The following is a 12,853-nucleotide window of genomic DNA, read 5'->3' as shown; positions in this document are numbered from 1 at the left end:
TTGGGTGCTCGACCCGAAACCCTTTCACCAGCGGAATCCCTTTTCGTCCCTTCCTTCTTGACGTTTGACGTTTGGCTCGTGTCAGCAACAGCAAACACACACACACAAAATACGGTGTTGCGCTTATTGAGCACAGTAGTAAGTAAGTTTGATGGTGTGTGGTTGCGTGCGTGTTTTTTTATGTCTGTGACACTCTTCACCTACAGAAAGAAGGGGTTTACATCCCTTAGCAAGTCCTGTAGGAAGTGAAGCTACTCCCGATTTCGTCGCGCCGAGCTCAAGATCATGTAAGTGTTTTCCTCGCTAGGCGCTTCTTTTCATGCTCAAGTGCAAAGGGGACAGCTTAGGATGGATGTTGTGACGCAATGGCACACAAAAAAAAGAGAATCCTAAGGGGGTGCAAAATACAGGGAAAACAACCCTTTGATTTATTTAGCAACTTCCGAAAGGGTGGACGAAAACGCGCCGTGATTCCCGTTTAGTTCCCGCAAGTATCGTCGGAATTGAGAAATCGTTTATTATGTTAAGTTACCTCCGGCAATCGAGGCAATAATGTTCTTTAAGTCCTTCCGCCCTCATGCACTTCCCCAATCGGTTCTGGACTTAACGCAAGGTTGAATGTATAATCTACAGTGTGCGTCATAAATAAAAAAATTTAAAAATTCTGTACGAGTGTATTTAAAAAGTAGATTTGAGAAAATTTGGATGAAAACGATGTTCCAAATCGAAAATTATAGACACAGCTTTAAGTACAATTCCGTATGGTATTTATATAGCTTTCTTGTTCTGAGCGATCAATCCTCAATTTTAATGTTACTTTTCTATTAACAAATTTCAAATTTATGATGCGTTTTGCAGTACGTTTTGCGGTGTTCGTGTTCCGCAATAAGAACTGCATGGTAGAAGAGTGTGTAATTTTAACTTTTGCTTTTGTTCAATGCTCTCAATGACATTCATGTTTCCAATTTGTATGTTTCCATATTTTGTAAAAGGTTTTATCTTCTTTTTGGCCTAACGATCTGCTAGATCTCGAAGGTGATTGAATTGATTGCTAGACTTGTTGATAGCGCTTAGTTCGACAGCCAGTCCTCACCAAAAGCGAATGGGTCTGGCTGGTATTTGAACCTTTCTCCTGAGGTGTGCAAACCGATGTTTGCAGTAGTACCGCCTGGTTAAAATTTCTTAACTCAATTAAAGCATATTTGGAACAATTTTGAAAACATATTTTTGTTTTTCCCTTATAATTTGGAGTCAAGAAAATTTGGTCACTACGACATATAAAAATATTGAGTCATGTAGTTATATCACTTCATATTATGTGAGCGAGTATTGATATAGTTTTGCTTGAATCATCTAATCATTAAAAGTTTCCAAAAGATTCATTCTTTTGCACCGTAAATATTTAATTATTACTGCATTTTTTCCTATTTTTTGTATGAGTTTTTGAAATTAAGAACTTGGGTTCCTTTATTTATGGCGCACACTGTACTTCGTTCTACAGGTTATTTTATTTTATTATCCTCCCGTGACTAAAAAGGGGGACACTTTTTTGAATTATTTTTTTTTCTACACCAAAGCAAGAGTTCTTTATTTCCTCCACCAGCAAAAAAAAAAACACACACAAACCTTGAAAGGAATTCGATGTTTGGTTCCATCGTGCGTACAAAAATACTTCCACTACCGGCTGTTTCCTTTTCAGCGCTTTATTACTATTTGATTTGATGATGTGAAAATTCAACCCGTGAAGAAACGCCCAGTTATCCCGGCAAGTGAAAACTCGCCTACCAGCAAAGGAAATGGCAGGAAAAATGGAAAAAAAGGGGTGCATATATTATCCTCCCTGGTGATGGTGATGATTGTTATTTAAATAGCCGTGGTATATGGGTAAGGTATAAGGATCACGCCCCAATACGTGTGCTGCTCGTGCGGTGGCGTGAGGTTTTCCACACTCCATGGGGGATTGGAAAACGAAAGCAAGGGAGATAGGGAGACAGAGAGAGAGGCCGTGGGAAATTTTTCAACAAGTGGATCAAGTGGTACAAAGTCCTATCCTGAAGTAAGGACACTCGTGCGATTCGTTACGCTGATGTGAAGTTGCGCAATTTGTAGCATTCTGATTTATTAAACTTTATTGCACTTTTCTTTCGCTGCCTAAATGAGCAATAACATTTTCCTCTTTTCACATTCGTTTCCGTTTTCGTACAGTGTGTGTGTGTGTGTGTGTGTGTGTGTGTGTGTGTGTGTGTGTGTGTGTGTGTGTGTGTGTGTGTGTGTGTGTGTGTGTGTGTGTGTGTGTGTGTGTGTGTGTGTGTGTGTGTGTGTGTGTGTGTGTGTGTGCGGGTTTAGTTGGAAAACAGAAAATGACAAGACTGGGCAGGTGATGGACACCACCAATGTGCCCCGTACACATTCGCCCGACTGACAGGTGACGAGGGTAGTTAAAATGTACCTCTTGTTTTGCTCCACAGTGACGGGTTTCTTGCTTGACGAGATGGGAGGCAAAAACGAGACCCATAAAGATTCACCAACCGAAAATTGATTCATATCTTGAAGGGAAAACTTTTTTCCACCTTCAGCCCCACAGCGGCCCGCGCCGTATAGCACACCCAATTAGCCTGGGTCTGGCTTTGCGCGTACGAGATTACCATTCGTTAGTGGGAGACCCTGCCCGGGAGTGTCAGATTTTGATCCGAATCTAAACCGTTTAAAATTCATACCTCGGCCCCCCGAACCCAACTATCAGGGTGCGAGCATCAAAGGGTACGGAATCATTCACGCTATGCTGCGCACTCGCTTAACATATCATTTGCATGCCTGCTGCCAAGAGCCCTTAGCCGCACCGAGCAGCGATCCATCGTCATGGCGCAATTAAAATATCGTTATGACAGCGAGCGAAAGAAAAGGGCGAGAAAAGCCGAACAAGTTCTTTCGGCCGAGGGTTTCGCTGCTTCGTTCCACCAGGTTGTTCTACCGGCGCGGAAGCAACCATTATTAGCTGCTCTTCTTATAAACAAACATAACACTTTCTCGGGTTGCACGCTTTTAGGCCTGGGTGCCTGCGTGAGCTATCCGGAAAGCCTTTCCGACGGCGTACCGGTGCCCGAAGCTCGCCCGTCTGCTAAATGACGCGAAAGCGCCGCCGAGCAAAAATAACGATAATTAACTCACATTACATTCGGGAAAGAAAATGGGTGGGGAAAGGGGGGGGGGGGGGGGGGAGAGGAGTAGGGGAAGGGCTGGCGGTTAATTTAAATACCCACACCGAACCCCATCTTCGTCCCTTTCTTTCGGGACGGGCGATTTGCACACACAAAAGTGTTGCCGCAAACGGGTGTCGGTTTAGTCTCAGTCGATGCAATCCGCAAATGCACCACGGCTAGTTAAACATGCATAACTGCACCCGGGGTGCAGGTTTGGATAAAACATACACACTCTTTTGCCGATGCCTTGGCCAGGGGGAAGGAAGCTGAAGGCTGAACGTAAGGTGAGGAATTGTTGCATACATGCACCCTTCCAACGGCTCTTGCCACACCAGTGTCGGCCACAATGACTTAACAATAAATAAAGTAATGAATAAAAAATAATAAAAATTAATTTAACCGCTCGCCCGCTTCGCCCGGCAAGCGGGAGTCCTCCGCTACGGTTAGCGCCGTTTGCGGTGATCGCGTTTTGAAGCCTTAATTCTTTGCCGTTCTTCGCTGCGGCTGCTCGTTTCGTGAGGCTTCTTCAGCGCTGTGGCGCTCTGCTTTTGTCAAGGTGCGAGAACCGTCAGACACGAAATTTTCGTTCCTTAATACACACATGCACCAACCAGCTGCTGGATAGTAAATCAAACGATGTGTTTTTGCTTTTGACTCAGAACTCTTCGTTTTTTGGAAGGGGAGAGAGCAATATTGGGGTAGTGAAGTTAGTTTACATAGGACCGAAAAAAATGTGTATTTTGTGATTTCTTGGAGAAGCCCACACAAGAAGTGACCGGAAGCGAGGATGAGAATGAAAAATGTTAAACCGTTTTTTTGTTGTTGTGTGTTGTTGGTTGTTCTGTGTTTATGTTTTTGTTTTTGATACATTTCAATTAAAGTATTTCAAGGGATTTTTTTCTTATAGAAATAACTTGCTTTGAAGAACGCTCTTTTTTACTGATTCTGGAGCGTGTTGTGACTCAAGTTAGAGCACTGACAAAATGCTGCTTGAATGTTTTACAAAAATGCAAACATTTTCGAAGAACATACGAACTTTAATGAATAATTGCTAACAAGATGAGGATGGATAGAGCCAGTACTGTAAATCAGACACATCATCAGCAGAACATCAGACTCCTTTAACGACAAGGTTTCCTGAAAGTTGATAGAACTAGCTTGGTAGCTTTTCGCTTTGCACAAAGAAAGCCGCTTTTTCTGTGACATGCGGCTTAGACGGCCTTTTTGGATGAAAGGTTTGTTAGTAGTATAAGTGATTTCGTGGATTCTTCGATCGATCTTTTGGATGTCTTCGATGCTTAGGTTTTCTAGATATAGAAAAGATCGACTTCTCTTCGGCTTCCAAGTCCTTTGGTCGACGTGGCCTCTTCATTTATGCGACGTCTCTTAGAGGACAAAGTCACCATTGATATTCCTTGAACGATGGAGTAAGTAACCTTGTAAGAAAGAGGGTCTCTTTAACAAGCAGGGTTCTGAGGTTAGGTCCTGAGATATCAGTAAGACGAGGTTGATAGATGAAACATGTACAAAGAGCTCCATTCGACTAAGAGGTCGTTTTGCCTTGAAGTCCTGTGAGATCAAACGAAGACGTATCTAATTCTCTATCTAACTAGAAATTGATGAATCTTGTACCACGAGGCCTATTCGACCTAAGGGGTCGTTTTATCTTGGACGATATGTCCTGTGAGATCTCAAGAGGTGAGGGACGACTAGGCCTATTTGACTACAATGTCACGTCGTGTAAAAAGTTTCTTGGACAACGACATTTATTGAAACTAAAATGATTAGCTGGTCTATTTAGATATAAACCTTCCCGGCAGATAAGTTTCGTTTCGCGACAAATTTTTGGCCAATGAAGCCCCTGCTTCAACCCCTGCGGCAACTCTGAAACCATTAAAAAAAGATCGATTTAAGGTATCTTTTATAAGTCGAAGCTAGTTCTGCTTCAAATACCAAACCTTAAAACACATATTTATTTTTACTGAAGTCTTCATACACGCTATATTAAGCTTGTGTGTTAGTGTGTGTGTAAAAAGTAATTTAGAACATCACTCGTCGAAAATGATCACTTCTTGCGACACTTTTGCATGTCATTACGACCCAGCTCGAAAGCTGACATATAAATAGCTAAAAAAAAAAGATGTGAACAGGAAAACATATCCGTAATTATACCCGTTTCCCCGGGGTCGATAATGATCTCGTGCTGTCACATAATTATGTTTTCAACCCCCTCCCGGTACGCGAAGCAGCCGTTCCTTGTTCTGTCATCATGCATGCCTCTGGTGACATTCAAATGAGCACGAAGAAGACCTCACTTGCTTCGTTTCGTGCCTCAATTATGACGCGATGGGATTTTCTCGCGCAAAGCAAAGAACAAAACCAAATGCAATAGCAAAGACACAAGCCCCTCGGTGATGTGACAATGAAATAGAAATGAAATTCAGAATCTTGAAAGGAAGGAAAAACAGTTCCAGCAATTTGTCCCCACGCGGTTTGGGTCCATCGAAATTGGGTAATAAAAAATTCACCATGTGACATTGTTTTTTTTTCTCTCTCTCTCTCTCTCCCTCTATTGGTCTTTCCCTCGAGCTGCTTTTCCACGGCACGGAACGGTGGTTAAAATAATTGCTTGTACTATTTGACAATTTTTATTCCACTTTTCTCACTTCCCCGTCGTTTATCATTGTCGTTTTTCGAAAACACACATAAAATTTGTGTTAACCAAAAGCAGAAACAGATCAGCTTCTTCAGCGCACCGAACCCGAGAACATGCGTTAGCATACGATTGTGCCACACAATCCATCCGGGCCATTGCCAGAATGGGAAAGAAATTATTACAAGCCCATAAAACCAGATCCACCGAAGCTCGAACGAGCGAACCGAACCCACAGTCGTAAGCTGGTTGTTGGTGGTCGAGCTGCACGAGAGCCCGGAGGGCTCATGTTTCCGCTTTGGTCACCATTTCGGATGTCGTAACGCCACGCCAATCTACAAAAAAAAAAAAACTTCCAAAACGTCTCGTCTCGTAAAACGCCTCGAAGAGGAAAACTCGATCACCGGCTAAGATAAGATCCTCGCGACGGACGACGGGGAATTTTTTTTTTGACGTCGCTCAGGTGTGTCGTGGTCGTTAATTTGTCGCCTGGCCCGATTGTCATACAAGTCGGATGGAAAATGTAATCCAAATGTAAAAGGAGTGACAAAAAAAATCTGCCGTATGTTAATTTGCGCTAACAACGCCACAATGTGTGTGCCACGGGAGCTTCAAACCGATGAGAGAGAGAGAGAGAGGAAGAGGAAGAAAAAATGACTGATGATCATTTCCAGGCTCCAGATTCATTTTAATTTCATTTCCATTTTAGCTTCCACTAGCACCAACTACCCGCTACCCAGCGACCAACAACATTCGGTGTGATTATTTATTTCCCACCTTTGCGTCGAGTAATCCGAGGTGGGGAGTCTCTCGGAAGAGGGTCTTTATCTTGATCTCAGTCGCTTCGCCCAGGGAGTCCCAAAAAAAAAAAACGTACGACATGAAATCTGTGAGCTTCCGTGAAATTAGAGGTGTAAAATTCCAATAATTGCCAAGTCCCTGCTGCCGAACCAGCGGCTCGAACGGTCGGGGACCGGTTCGGTTCTTAGTTTGTCCACAACAAACGAAATTAGGCATCGTGTTCGATGAAGTAGCAGTAGCAGGCATCATCATCAACATCGCGGGCATTAGCGTATTAATCTTGTTGGTTCAGTTCCCAACTCGGGGCGCTTCAATTTCGAAGTCAAGAAATTCATTTGTACTTGGTGATGGTGGGATTTCGTTCCAATTTCTTCCTCCCCCCCCCCCTCTATCTCTCTCTCTTTTTCCCCTCGTACTTTCGGAGATCATCAAGTGGAGTTGAATATTCAAATTTTAAATTTGATTCGAGTCATCATCATCACCATTTATCTCTGACTCGCTGGTTGCCGGTTGGTGTGAAATGAGACAAGGCAAATGGACGGATAGACGGAGGCCCATTGGAAGCAGTTGTCCCGAGAATGTCCGAGCGATGAAGAAACCGCGAGGAAATTGCTTCTGTTTGTGTTCTCACGAAGCGACAAGATTAGCCCGGCTAGCCGTGGCGTCTTGATGATCTTGATACAGGCAAAGAGGGATAGAGTAATAACTTTTCGGGAAAGGCATCCCTCTCGGCCCGCAGGGCTCGGGGTTTCAGTTTTAATATTTGAATATGATGCGGCCGGATGAAGCGGAAGGAATGGAGATTCCAATGGCGCAACTTAAATGGCGCACAAGAAGCGAACCCACTGAGGACGAGATTTTTACAGGGGCACATGGGCGCGCGCTCGCGCTCGATGAAGAGCAGTTGTTACCATGGCGTATTGTTGACGATAATTACGATAATTTGGTACTTCCTGCAGCATGCAGCGTCCAGCATTCGCCGGTTCTTGCCGAGGCCGATAATCTGGTTGTGAACTGGGAACTGGGTAAAAAAAAAAAAAACAAATTACTGCTCACAACCTGATCCTCGAGTGCTTCATGTGTGATTTTGATCGAGCGTATGGTTATTCTTGCCCTCAGTATTTTTTGCTCTCTTTCTTCCGATATTAAATCTAATTCTTTGCTTTCCCATTTTTCCCCCTTTCTTCCAGAACCCGCCGAACCGGAAGGGCGCGAAAAATCCTTCGGTAAGTAAATATCCGTCCCAAAACGAAGGGAAGAGTTAAATCTAGGCATGATGAAACCACCAAATTGAATCGTAAAACGCGCTCGTGATCATCGCAATCGCGCCAATGATCGCATCATTCGCGATCGACCGAAAGTAATTATAAAATTGAAAGGAAAACGAAAGATTTGAAAGCCCGATAAGGCGGGAAACCCGAACCGGCACGACAACACGACACACAATTACACCGGATGGATCCCGCTCGATCGTACGCGCACTCGTGGGAGGATGTTTTCGGTGGGAAAATTGTTGTCTTCCTTTCCCCCCCGCATCAGCCCCCCGCTATTCGATCTTACCACCAAAATCAGAGGAAAAAATCGAGGTCATATGTTACGAGCCAGGGCAGTGATTATGTTGCGAAACCGAAGCAGACTTTATCGCGTATAATGCGATAATGCCATTTTTTTATTCCTTTCGCAAAGTGTTTCGGAAGGGGAAAAAATAATCTGCATACATAGCGGGCGCGATCGGCGATCGAGGTAGTCTCATGCGATTTTTGGAGGGTTTTTTTTTTATTTACTGTTGCGTTGTATAGTCTGCGACGCGAGATGGGCGACACGATTCGCGTGTGAAAAGTGTACACACGCGAGTCTGAGGCCTTATTGTTTTGTAGTCGAAGGTATAATTTTTCTACCAAAAGTCGCTACACACCAATAATGCACTGTTGAATGGATTTTTTTTTTGTGTTGGCTTCCCGAAGCGAAGAAACCGAGGAGAATGGAGCGATAAAGGGAACGAGTGAATATTATTTTTAATCACAACATTGCGATCGATTGTTTCGCACAAAGCAGAACGACAGCCCCGTCGTCGATCCTTTCCTGGTGGATTCTATCCACCCTTGGAACGCTCTTCGATTTTCCATACCTGTGCCAACTCGCATGGTTAGATGCACATCAGAAAGGTTTTTTTTTCCTTCGGTCCACAAGATAATGAACTTGTTTTTGGGCGCGCTTTTAATGGATAAAGTTACTGGAAGATTTAAATTTAATAATCCTGCCCGTGGCGCAAAAAAAGGCGAGCGAGACAAGTTAATCCTTGCCATTAGAAAATCCTTTTTCTTATAGCGTGTGTCAGTGTTTTTCGCTCACTGCCAAGCTCACTTCAAGTTGACAGAGTGGATAAAAAAATTAGCAAGTAAGCGAATATTAAATGTGATTATTATTTGTCCATTTTCTGTCTTTTTCCACTCGACCAGAGGGACGATCTTCGATGCATCATTGCACACACCTTTCCCTCAAGACATGAAGCGATGGGAACTAATAAAATCGACTCATGCTTCGTCGATGACTTAACTCTATGTGAGGATGTTATTGCAGGCAAGAGAAGAGTTGCATGGTGCGATAAAAAAAAAAACAACATGATCGATGCTGTTGTGGCTCAGCCGACCAATTGTTGTTGTTACTCTGTGTTGATAGTGGCGCTCAAGTGTGTTGTTCTTTTTTTTTATGCGCCTTCTTCTCATCGCAAGCGAAATATCACAGTTTAATGAATTCATTTATTATTTAATTTGAAGTTGCAATTTGTAATAATCTGCAACAAAGAGCGCACACGTTTCACCACCACTCGGGATCTGTTGTGATCTGTGTGATATTGCTGCAAAACAACAACAACAACAAATCAACCATGGCTTTTTTTTCGAGGAGCATGAAATTATCTACGTTAAAAATTCGCATAGTCCCGCACCCGTGGAAAGTGTTTTGACAAATGGATGTTTACCGCTGGTCGGAGCCAATGAAAAGAATCATTTAATTTAAATTATGATTTAGTGCCACCCTGCATTTTTTGTTTTTGGTTTGAGTTGGCCTGCGATGGATGGTCCGGTTTTAATTCGAAAGCTTAATTTCACCGATTATAGTGCGCTAGATGACGACGACGACGACGACTCTGCCTTATCGACTGCATTTTAAAGGGTTCGTTTCCTTTACACTTAAACTCGTCGACATCAGAAGCAGAAGATGATAATGATTGTGATAAAAAAAAAGCGCGAAGAAAGGTAGGTAGAGCCGGAGAGGATTGTTAGGCTATAAATATTTTGACAGTTGCTTAAAGCAAAGTTTTATGACTCTATCCATGGCGGGCGGTGTCTTCAAGGCGCCCTCAAAAAAGGCGCCACCGCCCTTAACGGTGATGATGACCGACGGTCAAAAACGGTGACCGGGTTCACTCTCTCTCTCTCTCTCTCTCTCTCTCTCTCTCTCTCTCTCTCGCTCTTTTTTGTCGGTGAAAGATTCACCACCCGCAGAAAGATGATGAAGGGCCGCGTCGGTTTAATTTGCAGCGATGATCAGTTCAGTAAATCAGTTCCCCAGTTGGACTGACGCCGGGATGACAATGCGGCATCGATACTTTGTATTTAAAGGCAATCCGGAGGTTAATTCACGCCCAAAAAGAAACGACGATCATCTCATTTAGAGGAAAGCAACTGGAAAAAAAAAGAAATCAGAACAAACATAAAGGGATGATATGTTGATGGCTTTAACCAAACAAATGAATTGCCAATTTAATAAAAATTTAGATTAATAATCTTTCGACCGGCAGATCCATTCTATTAGCAGCATAAGGCAAAACAGAACGGTCATGGTGTATTGTAATCTGCATGGTTCGTTCAACTCATTATGTACCTCGAAACTGGAGCTTCATCTGTTGATTCATGCTTTCTTTGGTTGAACGTTGTCACTAAGAAGCTAATGTGAGTTTTTTTTTTTTTGGATTGGGGTTACCTAACAAAAGAACCATCGAGGGCGCCCAGCCCCTGGATGGTTCTTTGACGCGAAAAAGGAGCCATCGTTTGGCTATGAACTAGAGTTCGGTGCGTTTGTATGCTTGTGCGTGTGCCGGTTTTGGGTGGGTGACTGAGAATTGGGCAAATTTTTCCACATCATTTCCGATTTAATTCAATCGACCCCGGTTTGGTGTATGCACCCTAGCCGGAGGTTTTCCCATCAGCAACCGTGAGGGCTTTTCATTCATCCCATCGGCATCGTCATTCATTTTTCCTAACCTTCTCTAACGCCCGAACGGGAAGCGTATGATGATTTTCAAATTGTGGTGTGTCGGCACACAAGCACAAGAAAAAGGCAACAAAATGCCGGCGCCTTATTTTGTAAGGTTATTTGGTGGCACAGGCACAGGTTCACACGGAAAATCTGGTTCACGAAGAATTCCGATTCCTCTCCTGTGCGTCACGCGTGCGTCGCCTCAATATGAATATTTCCCACTTTAATTAAACAGCCCCTTTCAGGCAGTGGCAACGAATGTTTTTGTTTACATTTTCGATTAATGCCGCTCTACGTGGTGCTGGTCTTTTCATCGAGCCGATCAAACGATCGGCAAACCGTGATCGTCATCAAGCTTTGCCTACATCCATATACATTGTGTTGTGTGTACGGCTCGTCACATCGACCAGTTTTCAATCTGCTCATCATTATCCTCTTCGTTGGCTCTCGGGTGGCGCTCCAACGATTGCCTGCGGCATGTTTAGCGGCGATGAGAAGTGAAGGAAACGAAGGTAGAGGAAGTTTAATATCGACCGCCGGTATTCATTCATGCATTTTACCTTTCGCTCGACGCCCGGTGACTGCCGGGGTGTTCCCTTTTCTGAATGAATAGGGTTGCTATTGGCGCAAGAAATAGCAGGGAGTCGCATATATGCGTTGGGGTTTTCTACAGGTTGAATAAGAAACGAAACAGTAAGGGTAGGTTATTCTAATTTGTACCTTTATTCAAATGACAATTTGTACCGCTGGTAAAACGATGCATCTGACCGCTCGTTTTAATTGTTTTCTTTGCATTTTAAGTGTTCTTTTCCTGTTGTTGGTTTTTGCTTCAACAAGATATTACAGGGTTTTCTGGGTAAAAACATTACATTTCCAGCATAGTTTTATTAATAAGAAGATTTCGTTTCATGTTAATATTGGCCTGTTTAGTCGAAACTCGTTGGTAGAAAATTTCACAAAAAAACTTACTTTCACAAATACATTATCTTTGCATGCGTTTCTGATAGTACCACTATGGCAGAGGGTGCTGCTGATGAATTAAAAAAAATCATAAAAAAGGAGTGAAAATTCAAAGCAATTTTAATGACATCGGATAACAATAATCCACTACAAATTATACAAAAGCGCATCAATGTGTTCACCAAGCATAATACTAAACTTAACATAAACATAACATAAACTTTTTGTCATATTCATCAACAAAGTCCACGTATTGGAGACTTGTAAATCAACTTAAGGAAACATTTAATGAAACTGTTTTACACATTGACACATGCTTATAATATTGTCATTTTGAATGGTAAGTCTAACAACATTGGACATGAAAAACAGTGACTTCTGTCCGTTAGATGGTATTTTTTAAATAATTTTTTTTCTTAAAGATTCTTTTAAAGCTTTTTCTCAATTATGGAAAAAATGTGAAACAACTTTCGGTGAATAGTTTCGCCACAATGCTTCTTCTTTCTCAATACTTTCTTGAGATAGTTAATTCGGACGGAACGATACGGATAATCGATACTGTCTTAGCAACCGAACCGCCCCCAAGATCTAATATGCCTCATATTCGACCTCACGAATATGATTCAGTACGAGAAACCCTGTCGACAATACACGAAGCGAAAACAGATTGAATATTAATTACTGATGCACCTTTTAATTACACACCTAAACAGCAGCATTAAATTTACATGAGTAAACACACATGTCGTATCGAGAGTGCTGGGGCTGTTTTTCACCTCAACCAAGCGAAATGAAACACACAGTCTTATAGTGGTTTTTTTGTTCCATATTTGAGCATTTTTTTTTTTCAATCCACACTCGTGTGTGTGTGTGTGTGTCTCAATCAAAAACATCGTACACAGATGAGGTGAAAACTTCACGGATAATCAAGGGCAAATGTGAGAACATTTTAAATTAACCCCAAAGCATGTGACACACA

General features: G+C 42.6%; 2 protein-coding genes across 3 annotated transcripts in view; both read left to right on the top strand.

Annotated features, from left to right (window-relative positions):
• Nucleotides 1–12,853, top strand: part of LOC126565193 (ubiquitin thioesterase otubain-like) — a 345,090-nt gene that overhangs the window by 120,519 nt on the left and 211,718 nt on the right. The gene's annotated exons all lie outside the window — the stretch shown is intronic.
• Nucleotides 1–12,853, top strand: part of LOC126560492 (lateral signaling target protein 2 homolog) — a 58,883-nt gene that overhangs the window by 345 nt on the left and 45,685 nt on the right. The window contains exon 2 of the mRNA XM_050216451.1: nt 7,845–7,880. Coding sequence (XP_050072408.1) covers nt 7,845–7,880 — 36 coding nt within the window. The remainder of the gene's footprint in view (nt 1–7,844; nt 7,881–12,853) is intronic.

This window comes from Anopheles maculipalpis, chromosome 3RL, assembly GCF_943734695.1.
Source record: "Anopheles maculipalpis chromosome 3RL, idAnoMacuDA_375_x, whole genome shotgun sequence".
In the NCBI taxonomy this organism is placed as follows: domain Eukaryota; kingdom Metazoa; phylum Arthropoda; class Insecta; order Diptera; family Culicidae; genus Anopheles; species Anopheles maculipalpis.
Note: the sequence above shows the minus strand (reverse complement) of the source record. Positions and strands in the feature narration are given on the sequence as shown.